Here is a 19,667-nt window from a genome sequence, read left to right as displayed (position 1 = left end):
GGCTGGCCGGAGGCTGCTCACAGACAGGTTTGCAGGGGGTTTTGGCTGCCCTGCTCTCCCCTGAGATGCAGAGGGGCCCCTCCCAACCTCACCCCTTCTGTCCCTGGCCCCATGACCCCCCTCACCTTGCCTGTGGAGGGTGCCGGGAGCCCCCAGGGCTGGAGGACGATCAGGTCTGGCCCAGCGTAGGTGTGCGGCAGCTGAGCCCGGTAGCGGTGCAGAAGTGTGTTCAGGACGCTCGATTCATTGACACTGACCAGGAAGGCCAGGTCTTCTGCCTGGTCCAGCTCTGTGGGGTTGGCCTGCGAAGCATCACACAGAGTGTCCTGTGGCCTCCTGGGCCCCCACACCACCACCACACCCCTACACACACACAGCCCTGCTGACTCTGTTCCAGGGGAGCTGTGTGCCAAAGACCACAACAGAACACAAGGACTCTGGGAAGAGAGTAACAGAGCCCTACAAATGAAACAGGGGCACCCCTTCTCTTTTGCTCTCTGTGCAGCCTGAGAGCTGCCTCCTGTTCACACTGGTCCTTCCTTCCTACGTTCACTGCGCCGTGAGGAGAGATGCTCAGGACAGAGGCACGGCAAGGCTCAGAGCAACTTCTGCATCTCAAATACCAGAAACAGATGGGTGGTGCTCCCAAGTCAGGCAGTGCTTACTGCTGTTCCCTCCTCTTCAGAGTTTTGTGGGGGAGCACTGCATGTGCTCTGTGACACTCAGGGATGGAGACCAATGGCCAAACTGTCCATTTTTCTGATCACCCCTCATGCACTGAGCCCTCAGAAATATGCCAGGCTCTTCTAGGAGCAAAAAGTGATGGCAGCTTCTCCTTGGAGCCTCCATTCTAACAGGTTTCCTACCATTCTTTCCAGCTTCAAAGAGTTTTCTTGGCCTAATGCTCTGGGATATGGGGTAACCCTGAGCTCTCTTATGGGCGAGTCTTTCTCCTGAGGACTCTGGCTTTCTGCAAACTCCCAACACCAATGGGAATGGAGGGCCTGGGGTGGGCAGAGGAGGAGTGGAGAGGAATGAACAAGGCCCACATGGAGCTCCTGGAGGAAACCCTTGGTGTGGAAGAGGATCAGGACAGAACCTTTTTCTCTATCATCGTACGATAAACAGGTCCTCAAACAGATTTATGGTGCACTGAAAAAATTATGCAAAACAACTGAAAAGGCAAAACCAAAAGAATGATTGATACCCAAAATATAGGCCATTGAAACCTATGCTATGGTTAACGGCAAGCGGCAACTTGGGCTCTGAGTTCCCTGGCAGCCAGAGTGAAAAAGGAAACATGCTTTGTAGCATGATTTGCAATGTCCATAAAAAGAAAAACAATTACTATCTTGGGTCAAGCAGAAGAACCCCCACTCCTAAGAACTAACAAACATGTCTCTTGATATGTTTCCATAAAGGGGACACCGTGGGACAGAGTAATCACTCCTAATGATACACCTCCAGCAGAGCAATGAGTTCAACAGTGATATTCCCTATAACTCCATCCAGGGCATCAAGCCAAAGTAGAATCTTCAGTCAGGTACAAGGGTATCTCTTGCAGGGGTGGGGCAGGAAGGTGCGGGACAGTCAGGGAGGAGGACAGGGGGCTCACCCGGTGAACATGCTCTTCATCCACCTCGGTGATGGTTTTGTCAGCATCAATGCAAAGTCGTACCCTTCCTGCTGGCAGGTCGGCTGTTCCCTCATCTGGCTTTAGCACCGTTGCTGGTGGACAGCAGAGAGAGGGAAAGGGAGAGAAGGAGAGAGGGAGGGGAGGGGAGGGGAGGGGACAGGCTCTGAGCTGCTCAGCCAGGCCAGGGAGCTAGAGAGGGAGAAGTCAGATCCTCTCCCTTTGGGGCCTATGCACATGGGGGGTTCTGAATTGTGACCCCCAAATTCTTAAAGGCAGAGGCTGGGCCCAACTCACCTTAGGCTTTTATCATCTGGCACAGTGCCAGGCACAGAGTAGGAACCCAGATCTTTGGGTGCACAACCCACCTAGATGGGATGGCAGGTAATGGCACACAAGCTGCCATTACCTATGCCGGTGCCACGACAGACATCACTAGCCACTCGTTCGTCCCAGCTGCGTTCCGACTAGGACTCCAAATCGCTTCTCAGTGTACTGAGTGTGGTGACAACTCATCAACAAAAGTGGGCTCATGAGATGAAATCTAATTGCCCACCTGCGCTAGACTCCGAGTTTCTTAAGAAACACTGTAGGAACCAAAACATGCTTATTGCCTTCATGAATTAGTTCAATCATTAAATACAAGGCTCAAATGTCTTTGTCAACAGTACCCAGTAGACCAGCTGCCAAGGGTGAAATGACACTCAACTATTCCCCCCTGCAATTGCCACATATCCCCATCCTAGTCTCAGGGGCTCCTTACCCCTCACCTTTCCCCCCAAACTGTGACCAGGACCTGGCAAATGTGGCTAGCAGCAGTAGGGAACGCAAGAGGCACAGACTTAGACACCCCCAAATGTGCTAATACCCCTAATTACCAAGAGTAAATCCATCCTTCTGAACCAGCCAGACTTTCTCTGCCTCGTACCATCTGTCCTCGGGAGCCTGAGAGAAAAGAGCACATAAATTAGACCAGAATGACACTGCCCTCCCCACCCCCGTGTGAAGGACAAATCCCCTACAGGGGAGTTTCTCACAGTTTGGTCTGGGGTCACCCAAAATCAGAGGGGGAGGAGAGTAATTATTTATATGTAGATACCTTGGCCCCACCCCTGGCCTTTTGAATGGAAGCTCCAAGCTGCCTGCCACCCCTCCCCCCACCCACCCACCCCCATCCTGCATTTTCAGCAATCTGCTATTTATGCAACCCCAAATTTGAAAACTGTCATGTGACATCATGAGTAACAGCAGCCACAAGGGGACACCCCTCATGCTGTGGGGACTCTCCTCCCAGGACTGGTGCAGTCGGGGGAGGGGGGGCCTCAAGATCCCTGCTTGTCAAAGAAGACGTGCTTGTCACCTCTGCTCGGCTGGCCACCCCTCTCCGATTTCCTGTCCATCTCCTGCCCCGCCTTGCACATCCCCGGGCAAGCCTTTCCTATCCCCCGAACCCTTCCCCACTCCTGGGGCCACAGCCTCCTCACCTGGTCCGAGTCTCTGCTCTGGTCTCCTTTGTCCCCCTGTTGCAGGGCCGGCCCCTCTTGGTTCTCCTGCGTCCGAGGCCTTTCTGCATGGCTGTCCAGAGCAGGTGGTTTGGGCCCTTCCAGCTCTGTCCCCAGGGCCGCGGCCCCACCACCTCCTCTCGCACATGGCTCCTCTGCGTTCCGCCCTCTGCTGTCTGGCTGGCCCTCCTCCCCAGCAACCGCTGGGGTCTCCCTGCGTGCATCCACCTCCTTGGGGGCTTCACAGCCCTTCTCTGTCTTACTCCCAGCCTCGCCCGCGCGCCCGGACACACTCTGAGGCCCGCCTGCTCTCTCCATCGCTCTGGGGTCCTCCCCCACCTTCCCAACCTCCTCAAGCTCTTTGTCCATCTTCTCTGCCTTGACCGGATGGTCGTCTGTCTTCCCTGCCTTGCTGAGGAGTGCACCTTCTTTGTCCTTCTTCCTCTGGGGGCCGTCCCACCTGCTTCTTCTGTCTAGGGAGCCTCCCCACTTTTGCACTTGGATTTGGGCCCCAGCCAACTTCCCTGTAACCCCTGCATCCTGGGAGAGGTGTCCTTTTGCCACCCTGGTTGGCGGGTCCCCTCCCCCCTTCTCCACTGTCCTTGGTCGCCCCGCTTCACCTGGCCCTTCTTTGCCTTGGGGCTCACCCCCTTTCGGCCCTTTGGTCTGGGGGATCCCAACCCCTTTCTCCGCTGTGCCTTGATCTTTCTCGTCTTTTGTCTGTAGCACAGTTCCCGGGTCCCCAACACCCCCAGTCTGGGTCTTCTCAGCCTTCAGGGCTGCATTCTCAGTGCTGGCCTGGGGGCCACCAGGAGTCAGTGAGATCTCCCCCTTTGTTTCCCCTCCAGGGTCTGTGGTTGGGAGCGAGGTCTTGCAGGTGGGGGCATCATGGGGCTGGGTCCTTTGCTCCAGCTTGGCTGAGTCCGAGTCCAGCTTGGCCACCATCAGCAATACGTCGCCCCTCCTCACACCCCTCTTGAAGGGCAGAGGTTTTTTGGCTGGAGCCCCACTGGGGCGCGATTCCTGGGGCTTCTCGCCATTGATGGTGGACATCAGCACGGGGTCCGTGGGGTTCGCCCCCTGGCTCTCCTTGGCTGGAATGTTTGAGTTCTGGGGAGAGCTCGCCTGGTTGCCTTGGGAAATTTCCTGGCTTCCAGATTTGGTGTCACTGTTGGACGTGCTGTTGGGTCGATTAGTGGAAATTTCTGGGGTCTAAGGGAGAAAGCACAACCATACTTATCTGCTTGCTGATCTGACAGCTTTGTCATTCACTCATTCACTCACTCATTCATTCATTTGTTCATTCAGACGTTTATCCATCCAAAGACCCTCAAGCACCTACAAGATACAATGAACACTGTGCCAGGCAATGAGCCAGCCCCCCACACCTGGACCTTGGCCCAGTGCCTCAAGGCTGAGCGAAAGGAGAGTGGACTTTGGAGCTCAACAGACTCAACTCCAAATTCAACTCTTAACAGCCACTCCCTAGCTGGGTGGCCTTAGATAAATTACTTGCCCTCCCTGAGCCTGTTTCCTTATCGATAAAATGAGGACCACAATGACCTACCTTGCAGGGTGGGGGCGAGGAGTCACAATAATATACAGAAACTGAGCCCACCACATAGTAAGTCCTCGGTAACGGTAGTTGCTGCTGTCGCCATTGTTATTGTTGTTTTTGACAGTTACATTTTTTTGGCCTTGCTTCCGGCTGGGCCAGAAAGGGAAAGGACTGAGCGTGTCCTCAGAGGACCTGTTCTGGTCTTGGCTCACACACTTCCCGGCTAGGTGACCATGAAAAACATCCTCCTCCTCGCTGAGCGTCCGTCTTCCTTTGCGCGGGCACATACCACCACCTGACCACCCAGATTTGTTGCAGGATGAGGTGTGGCAAAGCGCTTTGGAAATCGCAGAGGACTAAACAAGCTGAGCTGCTGCTACTTCTGCCGACTTGGTTCCCATACCCCACCCCCCATCCCAGATGACGGCCCTGGTTTCTGCCCCTGAGGTCCTCCACTCTTGCCTGAACTAGACACTTGGGCTACGTCACACCCATGGGGTCAGCGCTGCCTGTTCCTCTGCCAGGCCCTTTCACTGGCTTGTGATGTCAGCCCTACCCAGCCCTCCATCCTCAAACCAGGCTGCCTGTGGCCTAAATTGCTCACAGGGCCAGCTTTGCCTCTGCCTCTGCAGAAAGAGACCTCATGGGCAGCTTCATCAGCTGCCCTCGTCTGGGTTCTTCCATCTTGGACCATGCTAACGCCAGCCTCCCACACAACTGGACCTGGGAACCTGAGGTTCTAACCCTCCCCTTATACCTGAACCAGCCTATGATGTTTCCACCCTATAAAGCTTCACATCTGTGTCTTTTCCCAAACCCAGGTCTATGTCCACTGCCTCTGAACTGGTGTCCCTTCATTGGCTGCCAGTCATTTCAAACCCAGTCAAAAGATTTTGGCAGCTGCCCACAGCCTATGGGGGAGTCATCGCCACCACTGTCTGCCATTCAGAGTCCCCAACCAGGACCACACACCGCCATTGTGATGTACCGGCCTCCAAACTTTTGTTCATGTGGAGCTTGCTGCGGGGATGCCCTTGCCCCTCTTCACTGGCCCATGCTCTACTCCTCTCTATACCTGGCTCAAGCGCCACCTCCTCCACAAATCTTTGCCTGTGGACCTCCATCAGAAATTGTCTCGCACATCCAGGAAGCCCCGGAGCCCTGTGCTAGCTCGCCATTTGCAGCAGTGACCACACTCTTCACCCTAGTCCAGCTTTGGTTTGTATCACTCTCCTGTTTTAGGGGGTAGATGCCTCAAGGGCACAGTCTCTATCTTCATCTTTGTAAAGATGATGGTGATGATGATGATAATAATTATAGCTATCACTTACAGATCCCTTACAGTGGGCCCTACATCGCCATCATGCAATATCCTACCTAACCCTCATAGGAGCTGAATGAATAGCTTCTGAACTTCTCGCCAGTCTACAGACAATGAAGCAAACACAAAGGCATTAAGTGGCTCAAGAGACAAAGCCAGGATGTAAAGCCATGCAGGCCTCTCTGAGTCTAAAGCCAGTGCCCATAACTGCTGCATAGTCATGGCCTTACTTGTCTCGTCTCTCTCGGACTCACTGGAATTTGCTAGGTGCTGCAAAATCTACTGATGGGGCTGGCCAGGTGACTCAGTGGGTTAGAGCGCAAGCTCTGAGCAACAGGGTTGCTGGTTCGATTCCCACATGGGCCAGTGAGCTGCGCTCTCCACAACTAGATTGAAGACAATGACCTGAGCTGAGCTGCTGCTGAGCTGCCAACAGGTGACCAGATGGCTCAGTTGGTTAGAACGCGTCCTCTTAATTCAAGGTTGCTGGTTCGACTCCCACATGGAATGGTGGGCTGCGCCCCTCCCCCCAACCCCCCCCAACTAGAATGAAAATGGCGACTGGACTTGGAGCTGAGCTACGCCCTCCAAAACTAAGATCGAAGGACAACAACTTGACTTGGAGCTGATGGAACCCAGGAAAAACACACTGTTCCCCAATAAAGTTAAAAAATATATACTGATGCTTTGGCCTCACTCCCAAAGAGTCTGATGTAGTTGGTCTGGGTTGTGGGCCCCCAGGAGATTCCGACGTGCAGCCGGGACTAAGAACCCCTGCTCTAGTGCCCAGGGCCCAGTGGCTCAGTGTGACCTTCTGAGGCCAGGCCGAACATGGCCTTGGAAAGGGGATCGGCTGCACTTGGCAAACCTCGCCACTGTCTACACCAGTATGAAAAGTGAGTCAGTGCCTTATTTTTAACCAAACCACCGTGGAGGAGACAGTAACATGGGGATGGGCCAAGGAAGATAACTGATTCCATCCTCCCTGCCCCCCACCCCACCCCAAAGGAAGAGAGCTCACGGGATAGGGGAGAGAATGGGACTGATTATCTTTCTCTCACAGTCACCCAAGCCCTCAGCCCCTGCAGCCTTCTTCATATAGGGGAGAAGCAGCACCTCCAGAATCACTGGGGCCACGAGGAGGCTCACAGCACATCCATTTTACAGGGGAGCAAACTGAGGCCAAGACAGGGAAAGGGCTTTGGCCTGGATCAGACAGAATGGTGAGGCCAGAGCTGGAACCCAGTTCTCCTGACATTGGATAGGGGTCTCTGCCCCAGGGTTATTCCAGCCTCTCCCTGTCCCTCCCTGGCTAGGTCACCTCCGTGAGCCTCACTACCCATCCCTGAAAAATGGTGATGGATTCTAGCGGCTCTTTGCAAGGATTATTTCAGGGTCAGATGAATCGGTTGTGCTGGGGTGAGAAGGCAGACTCCTGAGTTATGGGACAAGAGAACTAAATTGTCAGGAATCAGCCTTAGCTTGCTTCCTCACAGGAACGTGTCCTGAGGTTGCCCTGCTCCAGGTCCGGGAGCACCTTGGCCCATGGTCCAGACACCTGCTGTGCTCTGAGGCCTGTCCATCCCGCATCTTGGCTCTGAGTCTCCTTCCAGGCCCAGCGGTGACAGTTTGTCCCCAGCCCCTGCTCAGTCCTGCTTCTTCACTTGTGCACAGCATGGCCTCTGTCCTCGTGGAACCCTTTCCTCCCCAGGCCTCTGTGGCCACCACACCAGCAACCTCGCCCCCAGGCTGTCCCTTCTCAGGCAGCTCTCCAGAGCAGAGAACACAGATTCTTACCCTGGCTCTGCCTCTGCCTCAGGACCTCAGCAAGTCACTTGACCTCTCTGAGCCTCAGTCTCCACTTCTGATAAATGGGTATAATCCCATCTACCCCCATTGCTGCACTGGGGTTTCAAATAAACCCGTGAGCAGCAAAGTGAACAGTGTCTGGTGACAAATGGCACACAATTCCTCTCCGTCCTGACCTAACAGCCTACGGGGGTCGCCTTTGGCCCCCATACATACCCATCATCCTTCCTCACAAAGACTTGGCAGGGGTGTTTTAGCAGCTGCTGCTGTCCAGCTGCCAGAGGACTTCTCTGATGCAGCCAAGCCATTGTAACTGGACAGGTGCAGGCACATGGGGGGCTGGCTGGGCAAGCAACAGCTGAAGGGGGGTGGGAGGCAGAGCCAGGATGGCCCCTGGGCTCAAGCCAACATGAGGCCCTGAGGCCACCAGCTTTCTCAGCCGAATCATTGCAGCATTCACCCTATTTCAAGGGGGTACTGGAGGTGCATGAGGAGATGTCCTTTCTGCCTAACAGAGGTGTACTATTTCCAGAGACATACTATTTCAGCTGGGTTTTGAAGGCTGCATAGGAGTTCAATAGATCAAGCTGAAAACAGGACATTCCTCAAGGCGCACTGCACTCTATGCCTGCCTCCCTAGTGTCCAGCCCCATTATCCTGTCTAGATTCCCAGGCTAAGGAGCTGGGGACAAGGAGGGAGACCAGCCAGCACTGGCCACCATCAGGAAGAAATGTGCAAGTCCCTAAAGCATAGGAAGTGCATCTTGTCCAACTATTGCTTCAATCTAGCTGTGTTATTCAGACAATTAAGGGTTGTCTGTGGACACCAGCCAATCAGAAGGGAAGCCAGCAGGAGCAGGGTACCGAGGTTCCTACCTGTGCCAAGCATTCACCCTTTAATTATTGGATTGTGGCCATTCCAAGGGACGAAGGAAAGGGGCCTAGGTAAGCATGACAGCAGGAGGGTACTTGGGGGCCCTGGGCCATGGTCGTTTACCACCTGGTATGGAAGGGTTTCAATATTTGAACAACCAGTACAGCTAGAACCAGTGAGCACCAACTGAATAACTTTTCTGCTTCAATTAAATTGAGCTAACCATACATCTTTAGCTGATATCAAGGTTTCCCTGTCTGCAAAAATCGGGGTGAAATGATGCCCACAATTATACATCAACTAATTTCATTCATTCATTCATTCAACAAACCTTTGTTGAGCACTCACTATAGGCCAAGTACTACGAGATTGCTCAAGATTCAGAGTTGAATGAGAGAGGCAGTTGGTGCTCTTAAGGAATTCTTGTCAAATAAGTCATATACGATCAAATAATTACTATGCCAAAAAACAATTAAGACAGGTGTAGAAGGTACAGTGAAAATCAGAGGAAGGAAGGCAATGGGAGAGCTTTCCAGAGATGTACCGTTTAAGCTGGGTTTTGAAGGATGTATAGGAGCTCAGCAGATCAAGCTAAAGATAGGCCATTCCTCAAAATGAGCACAGCACGATAGCAAGTGACTCAGAGGAGGGTCACAGGATAGGATGCTGAGTATTGACATGTACCCGGCTCCCTTCCCGCAGGGCCACTTACCTCTTGTTCTGGAGAGCCAAGCGCTGCCTGTTTCTTCCGTCTTGCTTCCTTGGACTCTTTCTCAGTCTCCCGGACCAACTGCCTAATGAAGCCCCCTGGGATGACAGAGAAAAGGGGAGGAGGGGAGGACGGTGGAGGGCTCTTGTCCTCTTCTCGAATCTGTTTTTGCAGAAGCAAGGAAGGAGAGAGCTCAGTGAGTGAACCAGTAGGAGCACGTTGCCCTTTAAAAAGTTTGCAATGGAGCATGGGAGCAGGCCGAGGAGGACATACATGACCAAGCCCATGTATGCGAGGCTGCGGCAAAGCAGGCGAGGCTGGGCGGGGCTCTTGGGAGGCCAGGAAACAGCACGTGAAAATGGAATAGATGAGTAGCAGAGGTTACTCCAGCCAGTATGATCTCTGCCTGGACCGAGTTTCCTCATAATATGAATCTGACCCATGAAAGCCACTGGTTCCCTTTCTTGGTGTGGGGCACACCTACCTCTGGGAGGACCTGCACCAAATGGAGCTTTTCCAGGTCCTTAGAGGGGTTGGACCACAGGGAACCATCCAGTTTATAGTTAATATAATAACAAATTAATCATTGTGTGCCAGGACCATGGTCAGGTGGGGAAGGGTTTGCAGCCATGGTTTCTGTAAGGGTCCAACCCTATGGCTCCAGCCCACTCCACTGACCCAGTGCTGTGGCTTCTTGATGGTCTCTAGACCAGGACCCGGGCAGCCAGGGGTGCCCCCACCTGGGGTCCTAAAGCAGGCAGGCTAGACATTGGCATTTTACCCTGGAAACATGGCCCAGGCCAGAGCTGCCTGGACTTGGGTGCAGCTGACACCTCTTCTTTGGCCACAGCGACCTGAGGGGCTGAGGTCTGGGACTGGCTATGGCCCACTGGGTTGTGTCTTTAATCAGTATCACCATGACAGCTCACGAGGGAAAAAAAAAAATCTCCAGTGCTTTCTATGGAAGAGCTACACACTGGTTTAAAAATAAGCTCCTTATCAGGGTCCTCCTCCAAGACTTGATCTCTGCAGGCCAGCTAGTAAACAGGGACTCCAAAGGAGATAAGAAAGGACAGGAGACGAGCAGGCCATGGGATAAGGCTGGCTGACGCCGACGTCTGCCCAGGAGGAGAGGCAGGGGACATGTGCGGTTACGCTCACGTTTACACCACATCTTACTTCTCTCCATGCAGATGGACACCCACATCAGCAGTGAGAGTGCATCTGAAGGCACAGTCAGCGGCGTGTCAACCTCTGCTTCTTCCAGCGTTATTCTCAGTGATACCCCCAGCTCAGTCAGGGAAGGGCAGAGGCAGCGCCAGAAGGCAGCCAGGAAAAAGCTCCTCACCCACCCTACCCTTCAGCCTCCAATTCATCAAGTCCCAAGCATGAGGGTGGCATGACGGGTGGAGGAGATAACGGGCATCAGAGAAAGAGGCAGCCCTTCCCTGGTGTCTTGTGAGACATACAAAAGCGAAATGAGGACTAACTGGAGGGAAGGGCCCCTTTCCAGTTCTCCACAGTGACAGAGAGCAGGGACCAGAGACACCCATCCCCATGGCATAAGCCTGGCAGCCAGCAGCTCTGCCTCTGCCCTACCATCCACCCTCCTCCCCCCACTCCAACCCCTGTGCTCCTCCGAGCTGCCATGAGGCTGGCGATGGGAGAGCGGGTCTACCCTCATTCTCCCACTGCCGCCTGCAGGACGGGACAGACCAGTCAGCTGTGGTAGGAGTCAAGGGCATGATCACTAATGACCAGCCGGGCTGGAGAGGCCGTGGCTAACCCAGCTGGCCGGGAGAAGATGGAAGGTGAAACTGGACATGGTCTAGGAAGGCGCTGGGTGTCAGACACCCTGCCTGGGGCAGGAGGGAGCAGCCGGGGCCACGCATGCTGTGACTTGTCCTCCGAGGTTCGCATTGGCCCCTGCAGCTGCGGCCGGAGCCCTGGACGTTACTTTCCTTCTGCTCCCACAGGGCGAGGCGTGATGAGATGGCCATGCTGAGACAGTGCCGGGCCGAGGGATGAGGTGAGATGAGATGGAGCTCTCTGACCGACAGCACAGAATGAGGCTACGGACACACACAGCACATGAGATGGATGGACAAGAGACAGCGCCACGCAGACACAGTGGGAGAGAGAAGAGGGAGACAGGTTAGCTGAGGGACGGCCTCACTGCCACCCCACCAATACCACAAACAGCTGGGCACAACCCACTGTCACTTATACCAGGAAGGAGTATGGTCGGCACGGAGGCTGCTGGCTGCGCAGCGGACGGTACCCTGAAATCCTTTTCCTCTTGATCCCACACTTCAACTTTTTATTGAAATATAACACACAACCAGCAGAGTACACCATCATATGTGTACAGCTTGGTGGCTCTCACATAAAGAACAGATGTCACTATATAACCAGCACCCTGATCAAACTAAAAATGCAATTTAAAATTTTTTAATTAAAGAAATGTTATTTTATTTTAAGATACATTAAATGTAAAATAGTAACTAAAATGGTTAAAAACAAAATTTACTTAAATAAAATAAAATTTAACTATTAGTCATTTTAATGAAATGAAGCTGAATGTAAAATATTATTTTATTTATAAACGCCAAAAAGACGCTTGATGCCCATTTGCAGTCACTGTTCCTATTCTCAGCCCCAGGCAACCACGAATCTGTTTTCTAACGCTATAGTTTGCCTTTTCTGGACATTTAATATAAATGGAATCAGAAAGGGCATCTGGCTTCTTTCACTTCGCATAATGTTTTTGAGGTTCACCCACATGGCTGTGTATATTGGTACCTCATGCCTCTCTGTTGCTGAATAGCGTTCCATTGCATGGATGGAGCCCATCTCCATTTATCCACACACCAGTTGATGGACAATTGAGGCGTTTCCACATTGGGGCCATTATGAATAATGCTGCTATGAGCAGTCATGGAAATCTTTGGGGGACCACATGTAGTTTTGCACACACGAAAACTATCCACAACAGGCCAATAAAACACTCCATCCACACACAGAGTGGAGTGGAAGGAAATACACCAAGAACTTGGAATGAGTCTTTCTTCTCTCTCCCAGCTCCAGGCCGGGCCTGCTCTCTGAGCAGTGTCTCTCACCCACCCCTCCCAATCCCCTCCTGGAAGAGGCCACCCCATCCCCAGCTGTCAGGGCCACCATCGTCCAAGAGTCTTCAAAGGCTTGTTGGCCTACGAGGAGCCACTTTCAGTGACTTATCCACAAGAAGGCAGCTTGGGCAGCGTTCAAGGTGATCTCGCCTCGGGCACCGACAGCGCGCATCCCAGAAGGTGGGGACGTGGACGGGCGCTGTGCTGAATGAAGCCAGTTCTCATCTCGCGAGAGCCCATCACGACCCTCGCTTCCCAACCCTGTGGTAGCTTATAATCAGCCATGGGTGTGTTTACACACAGAAATTGGCAAATACTACAAATTGGGGCTTTTATTTGGGGAACTGGCCATTAAACATTTAGCAGGGACATCACTGGCTGCAAAGGGCCTGGCAAGGAGGGGATCTCCAGCTCCAAAGATCCAAGAAGGGACATTTCAACTCTGATGAGATCACATACTCATGGGAGACCTTAGAAACATGTCCAAGTTCAAGCAGCCTTGTCTTTGCCTTAAGAAAGAGCCCCATGCCTTGAGGGCTCTGCAGTTTGCAAAGGCACTGGCGAGGCGGGCAGATGATCTGCAGAATGGGCAAGAGGCGAGATCTCAGCTGGGAGGGGCTGGAGACAAGGGCGGGTGCCAAAGACCTCCTCCTCGCTGATATCCTTGGAGGACACTGGAGAGGCCCCCGAGTGATGCACAGCCAGAATCCACTCTGCTGCACGCCTGCCCCACCTGCCTGGGGAGCAGAGCCCAGGTTATGAATAGGCATGACGCGCGGTGGCTGCCCTGGCCACGCCTCCCTTCCCCGACCAGCCCAGGCCTGGTCTAGTCAGTGGCTGCCTCCCAAGAATCGCCCGCAGCTCCAAAGCTCCAGGGGGAATCCTGGCTGTCAGTCTGGGCTGTCCTCAGCAGGGACGGCTGGCCATGCCCAAAAGACATGGATGGCAATGAGAGGGAGCGCAGTGTGGGTCCTTCGCTCCCCGTGTCCTGCCCCTCCGAAGGCTCCAGGCCAGACCCACTGACCCAGGGCCAGGAGCCAATCCTCCTGGGGAGCTTTGTCAAGCCTTAATTTAAGCAAGTGTTCTTATCGCCACATTCCCGTTCAAGCCTGAAACTCACACCTGCTTTATCAGCTGCTGTTTTAAGCCCATGAAGAGGCCCCAGATGCTCCGTGGTACAAAGTCTCAAGTCTCACCTCAGGGGGGAGGGAGGTTGGGGTAAGGAAAGGCAACCCCAAGGCCAGGGATGATTTGGAAGTTTTCCTGCACGCATGTTGGATCTGAGGGCCCCCCACCAAGGGGCCCTCAAGGCTTTCCCTATCACCCCCACCCCAATGTCCAGTACTGACACAGTGGCCAGTCCTGCAGTGACTTCATCTGTCTCATAGAACGAACTCCCAAGTGTTTCCAGCGGCCTCCAGGGCCCTCACGGCCCCCTGCCCTGGCGTCTCTTCCTCTTCAGTGCAGGACCTGCTAGCTGCGTCCTTCCACACAGGCTCCCGCCTCAAGGCCTTCGCACATACTGTTCCCTCTGCTTCAAATGATGTTTCTCGTGTACGGCTCACACCTTCACCTCCTTCGAGTCTTTGCTCAGGGCCATCTTCTCAGCGATCCTGCCCTCACTGTTCTGTTTAAACTGCAGCACAGCCCCCACCCCGTCTCATCCCACCATACCCAGGATTCCCCATCATCTTATCTTGCTCTTTTTCCTCACAGCACTTAGTCACTGTCCACCAGGCTTACATTTTTTGTTTAGTCTCTGACTCCCCCTGCAGAATGGCTCCTATGAGGGGCACAGTTTCCATCTGTTCTGTTCATTTCTCTAGCCCCGGAGACGAGAAAACATACTTGGCTCTCAATAAGTATTAGTTGAGTAAATGAATGAGTGAATAAATGAATGATTAGTAGGAGTGCAGCTGAGAAGGGGCTGAGCAGGGGGTTGGCAGCAAGTCCGTGGCAGGGGTTTCTGGCATCCCCCTGTGCTGTGTGCCCCCGCCTCTAGGAGACAGCGTGTTATCATGTCCTGAGTTCACGTCCTGCTACCACCATTGCCCCATGAGACCCTGGGAAATTCTCTGAGCCTCAGTTTTCTCAGCTACCAAATGGGAGGAGAACATTCACATACTAAGCAGATGCTTGATCACTGGCAATTGCTCTCAACCATTATTTTCATATTCTTTCGACTCCATGCTTGAAGCTGTCCTGGAGACCCCAGCTCAGGGTGATTCACCAACATTTAGGGAGAACCTACTATGTGCCAAGCACTGAGATACATCCTTATACCTTAAATTGCTTCCAGCCCCCTTAAATTCCTACTGGACCTGGAATTCTCTTAAAATCCATTGTCACATTTCATTCCCATGACAGCACCACGTGGCTGATATCACTCTCACAGAGCAGACTCAGAGAGACGGCACTTGCCTGAGGTCATCCAGCAAGGTCAAGGTGAGACCCGCCCCCAGGTGTCTGGCTCCTCCCACGCATGCTCATTTGCCGCATCACAGCTCCACACTGGTAAGAATAAGTAAAGGCCAATCTGGGGCCTCCAGGTTGGGGCTCGGCGGCGCTCTGTGCCCTGGCGTGATGTGGAACCCTGGGAAGTTGGCTTGGGTAGGTACATTCAGGGACAAGCTATTTATTTACTCAGCATCTGTTCGGTGTTGGTTACAGTGCTGGGTGTGTCGCGTAGTTTAGGGATGGGGGTTAACTATGTGCTCAAGGTCACACAGCAAGGAGTGGGGATGACCTGGGTGCCCAAAGGCCTGCTTGACCTTGAGATCTTTGCCCTCCTGTCCTTAAAAGGAGGCGACAAAGCAGGACCGTGGATAATAGTCCTACTAAGATCGGTGCGCTGCTCCGCCCTGAGAACTTCGGGGATCCTGTCCTTTGCTCTTCCCTTCCAGCCCATTCATTATAAGGTGGATTCTGCGAGTAACCCCATCTCGGGAGACTTAGGCAGAGGGAGGGGGAATGCCTTGTTCCCAGTCCAGTAGTAGGGGAGCTGCCTCTGGACCTAACTGGTGCGATCTCAGAGGCCGTGCTCATGGTCACCAGAGCACGTGGGCCTCCCAGCATCTCCTGGCACTGTATCTGGCCCGTGGCAGCTTTTCAATAAAAGCTGCCTTCTTTTTTCATAGCCTCTCTCTTTCATAAGCCTGTTGGGCCACCTCCTCCATGACGCCCTCCCCAAGAGTTCCAGCCCATGCCACCTTTGCAGGACTCTCTCACATCCAATTGGCCCCGTCCCCTGACCCTTTGCTCTGCTGGCCACAGAGCTTAGGTTCCTATTGGTCCTTCCTCATTTTAATTTTCATTTAGAATTCTGTCTTGCCCACAGTTGGGCTCCTAAGTGTGTTTATTCCTCAGCTAGCTCACAAGGTCCCTGGAGGAGAACAGAAGGGGTTGGACATGGTGAGAACCAGCACAGAGCTAGGATGCTCAACGTTAACAGCTGGCTGCCTGACACCTGGTCTCGCTGCCGGTTACATCTGAAGCCAGGCACGCAGGAATTAGAAAACAGTAGGAAAAGGAAGATGCTGGAAGCATGGAAGATACCATCTTCCACCTCTGAGTGTCTGAGTTGGGTATCTTCTGTTTGCCCCTTCAGACCATCCTCCACCTCTCCCACCGTCCAACTCCTAGGTGGGTTCAGCAGGTGGGGATCACCTGCTGGCAGAGATCAGAAGGCATCCCTGCTCTCAGCTCTCCCCCTGCAGGGCGGCCAGGGGTTGGCTGCTTCCCTGCATCAAAGGCACCTTCAGGAAGCCTCCCTCCACCTGCTACCCTCTCCTGTTCTGGCAGCAGCTCCCTCCTGTGCCTCTTCAGTCCCAGGAGAAGAAACAACTCTCACCATTGCAAGTCAGCATGCTGCAGCATTCTTTGATGGAGAAGCCAGCAGGTGTTTTTTTTCTGTAAAGGGCCAGATAGTAAACCTTTAAGCATTGAGGGAGTAGGGTCTCTTTGGCAAGACTCAGCTCAGGCTTTGCATTTCAGAAGCAACCACAGACCACACGTATGTGAACGGGCATAGCTGCTTCAATACAACGTTATGCTCGAAACCAGGCGGAGAGCTGCATTTGGCTGTGGGAGGTCATTTGCCGACCCCTCCCCTGATGGTCATAATAAATCCTGCCCCCACTTTGATAAATTGTCCCTTTCCTCAATGCTCCTCAAATGAGCCCAGGGAAGGGAGCCAGTGCTGGAACCCTAATGACACAGCAGCTAGTGACCCCAGAGAAAAAGGACTGCCTGGGAGCGTGTTGGAGGAACAAGGCCACGGCTCCAGCGTCCGTGTGGCTTGCTGTCTCTGAAGTCCCCCTTCAGGATCTCCTTTCTCTTCCCTTCCTTCCTGGTAGCCAGGCTTGGGTCCTTTTCCCAAATGTCAGGCCCCCAAGTCTGTGCAGCCTGGGGTGCGGGGGGTGGCTGGGTCCAGCTTTCTGTGCTTCATAACAGCACCCACTCCTTTTTTGAGCCCACTCTGTGCTCTTGGGGTTAACCACTAGAGTTGTGGACTCCAGGGCTCCCTTGGGCTCCAGCTTCTCACTGAGCTTGGTCATAGGAAGGCTCTGGAGGGACCAGCATGAAGGAGGTACTCAAGGTAGGGGAACCACCCACTTCCCACCCTGCTCCCTCCATGGAGGGCCCTAGTGCGAAAAAGTCTCTTTCTCCATCTACAGCCATGAGCCCCTTGGAGGGGGTCCCAGACCCACTCCATTGACTCCAATCACCCACCAGGTTCCTGCATTACCTTTCTTCTCCCTTGAGTCAGGCCCAAGGCTAGTCATCAATTCCCACCCACCACTATTAGTCTGCATGGCTCAGCTTAGCTGATTCCCTTAACCCCACACACACAATTTGGAAGAGTTCCTTGATTAAAAAGGCTCTCCCAAATGCCAGCTGAGTGTGCTGTTTTCTAGCAAGATTCTGGCCAATACAGCCAAGGAGTCAGTAGGTTTCAACTCATATTATCAACTCTGATAAATGAGTAGTTGCTGCCTGGAGCATTATATGGCAAGGATTCGGGGCTCAGTGGAAGAGTGCTCTGATTGATTACTAATGTCTGCCCTGAGTGTAGAAGGAAGGAATTATGTATGATTGCTGTTTGCCTTCTGTAGGCTACATGGACAAAAATGACTTTCACGTTTTTATACACGGTCCAGCCGAGCTCATCCCGACCTTGAGTTTGGCGGCCAAAGAACCAAGTGGTGATGAAAAGAAATTTTTGCTCAGCATGTAGACACCCCTCCCTTGTCAGGGCAAAGGAAACCAACAGCCAGCAACTCGCTGAGAATTCAGGCATTACTTACAACCCACATTATCCTAGAAGATGAGAAACAAGGGCAGGGAGATGAAGAGAAGGAAAGAAAGATCATGAAGACAGAGGCAGAGAGGGGAAAGCTGGTGAGACACTGAGATGGAGAAGAATGGACTACAGAGGGACAGTACGGGGGTGGCAACAGACTGAAACGGCCCAGCCATAATTACAGAGCCATGGCGTTGGGCATTTACACATGGGCAGAGGCCCAGCCCAGCCCATGAGGAATTCCCTGGATGGACAGTCAATGAGTCCCCTCTTGGTCGTGTTCAGTGATGGAGAGCTCATTACTAAGTAAGACTTTTGGGGTCTGTTCTAATTACTTTTCTTCTTCTACAGAGCCCTCCGAGGCCATAAAATCCACTTTGTTCTGGCATCTGTAGAGCAGCTGAGGGCCAACAGCTCCTGACAACAGCAGAACCAGGACTCTCATTTCCCGGTGCCTGGGGTCTGCCACTTTTTCCTCCTACCCAGAGAGCTGCCTCACCAGTATGGTCACATGCTGCCCCATTTCTGCTCTCTGGAGAGACAAGTAAGGTTTTCCAGGTGATACCTATGTGGTTCACCTCAATTTTCTCATCCGGGGCTTTTAACTGTTTCTCAGATGAGACATTTCTCATAGCTCCCAGATCCTTCGGAACGCGGGCCACAGTTCCCAGGGAGTTTTCTAGACCGCTCTCTGCAGCAGAAGTGGACACTTAACTCTGCAAGAGGCTGACCAGGGTAACACAGCGGGCTTCCTGCCCTTCAGTGGGCTGACATCCATCCTGGAGGTCCTGCACTGAAGCTAGGACCCCTCTCTGCCTGATGTTGAACCTGCTGGGGCTTCAAATCCACCACCTGTCAATAGGGGGCACCAGTCTTTCCTGTGTACTTCATAGGGTGATGGAAATACTAGTTACTCCGTCCACCCAGGACTTCATTATACTGTGCTTTATTATGCTGTTCTTTCACAGCAGCCCTGTGCCCTCTTGACTCAGGTCAAGTCCCAGTCTTTTAGGTCCCTAGACCAATTCCAACATTGGGGTGGAGGTGGGGGGGCTTCCTGTACAACAACAAGCAATTCTTGGACACCAGCATTGTGTCCAAGAATTCAACTCAATTCTTGCGCTATCTACGTGGAGAGAGATAGCATCAGATTCCACCAGTGAAGGGCTCAATCTCACAAAATCACCCTCCACGTCGGACACCAGTCACAAATCCAAGTTGTCACCTGTGCTTTCTGTGCAACCGACCAGCTACAACTTGAAGGCTCCAGTGGCACCCTCCAACTCAGGAAGCCAATTGCAAGTTCAGGTTGTCACCTGTACAGTAGTTCCCCCCACCCCTATCCTTGGGGGATACATTCCATGACCCTCTGTGGATACCTGAAACCATGGATGGTACCCAACCCTATATATACTGTTTTATCTCATACACACATACCTTTTCACCTACAGGAATCATTTTGCAGCTTCTCTTTGGCACATCCGAGTTGTCAGCATCATTACTATTGTGCTTTGGGGACATTACCAAGTAAAATAAGAGTGACTTGCGCGCACGCGCGCGCGCGCGCGCGCGCACACACACACACACACACACACACACACACACACACACACACGGCTGATCCTGCCGAGACAGTAGCTCTGATAACTGAGAATGCTGAGTGACTCACGGGAAAAGGGATGACTCACTTCCAGGGCAGGATGGAGCAGGAGGCGCGAGGTTTCACTGGAGATATCATCACGCGAGATTTCATCACATGACTAAGAAGGGCTCGCAATTTCATGTTTTAAAACTTATGAATGGTTTATTTCTGGACGTTTTCATTTAATAT

The 19,667-nt window shown here is 53.0% G+C and overlaps 1 protein-coding gene across 1 annotated transcript in view; it reads right to left on the bottom strand.

Moving 5' to 3' along the window:
* The window catches only part of MYO18B (myosin XVIIIB), a 286,118-nt gene that overhangs the window by 247,304 nt on the left and 19,147 nt on the right, over positions 1-19,667 (bottom strand). The window contains exons 3-8 of the mRNA XM_019663943.1: positions 11,368-11,478; positions 9,410-9,568; positions 3,118-4,347; positions 2,512-2,578; positions 1,616-1,728; positions 126-302 (exon numbers count right to left, since the gene is read on the bottom strand). Coding sequence (XP_019519488.1) covers positions 126-302; positions 1,616-1,728; positions 2,512-2,578; positions 3,118-4,347; positions 9,410-9,568; positions 11,368-11,478 — 1,857 coding nt within the window. The remainder of the gene's footprint in view (positions 1-125; positions 303-1,615; positions 1,729-2,511; positions 2,579-3,117; positions 4,348-9,409; positions 9,569-11,367; positions 11,479-19,667) is intronic.

The sequence above is a fragment of the Hipposideros armiger genome, unplaced genomic scaffold (genome assembly GCF_001890085.2).
Source record: "Hipposideros armiger isolate ML-2016 unplaced genomic scaffold, ASM189008v1 scaffold_411, whole genome shotgun sequence".
Taxonomy (NCBI): domain Eukaryota; kingdom Metazoa; phylum Chordata; class Mammalia; order Chiroptera; family Hipposideridae; genus Hipposideros; species Hipposideros armiger.
The sequence above is the reverse complement of the archived record's forward strand: the minus strand, read 5'-3'. Positions and strand labels throughout refer to the sequence as shown.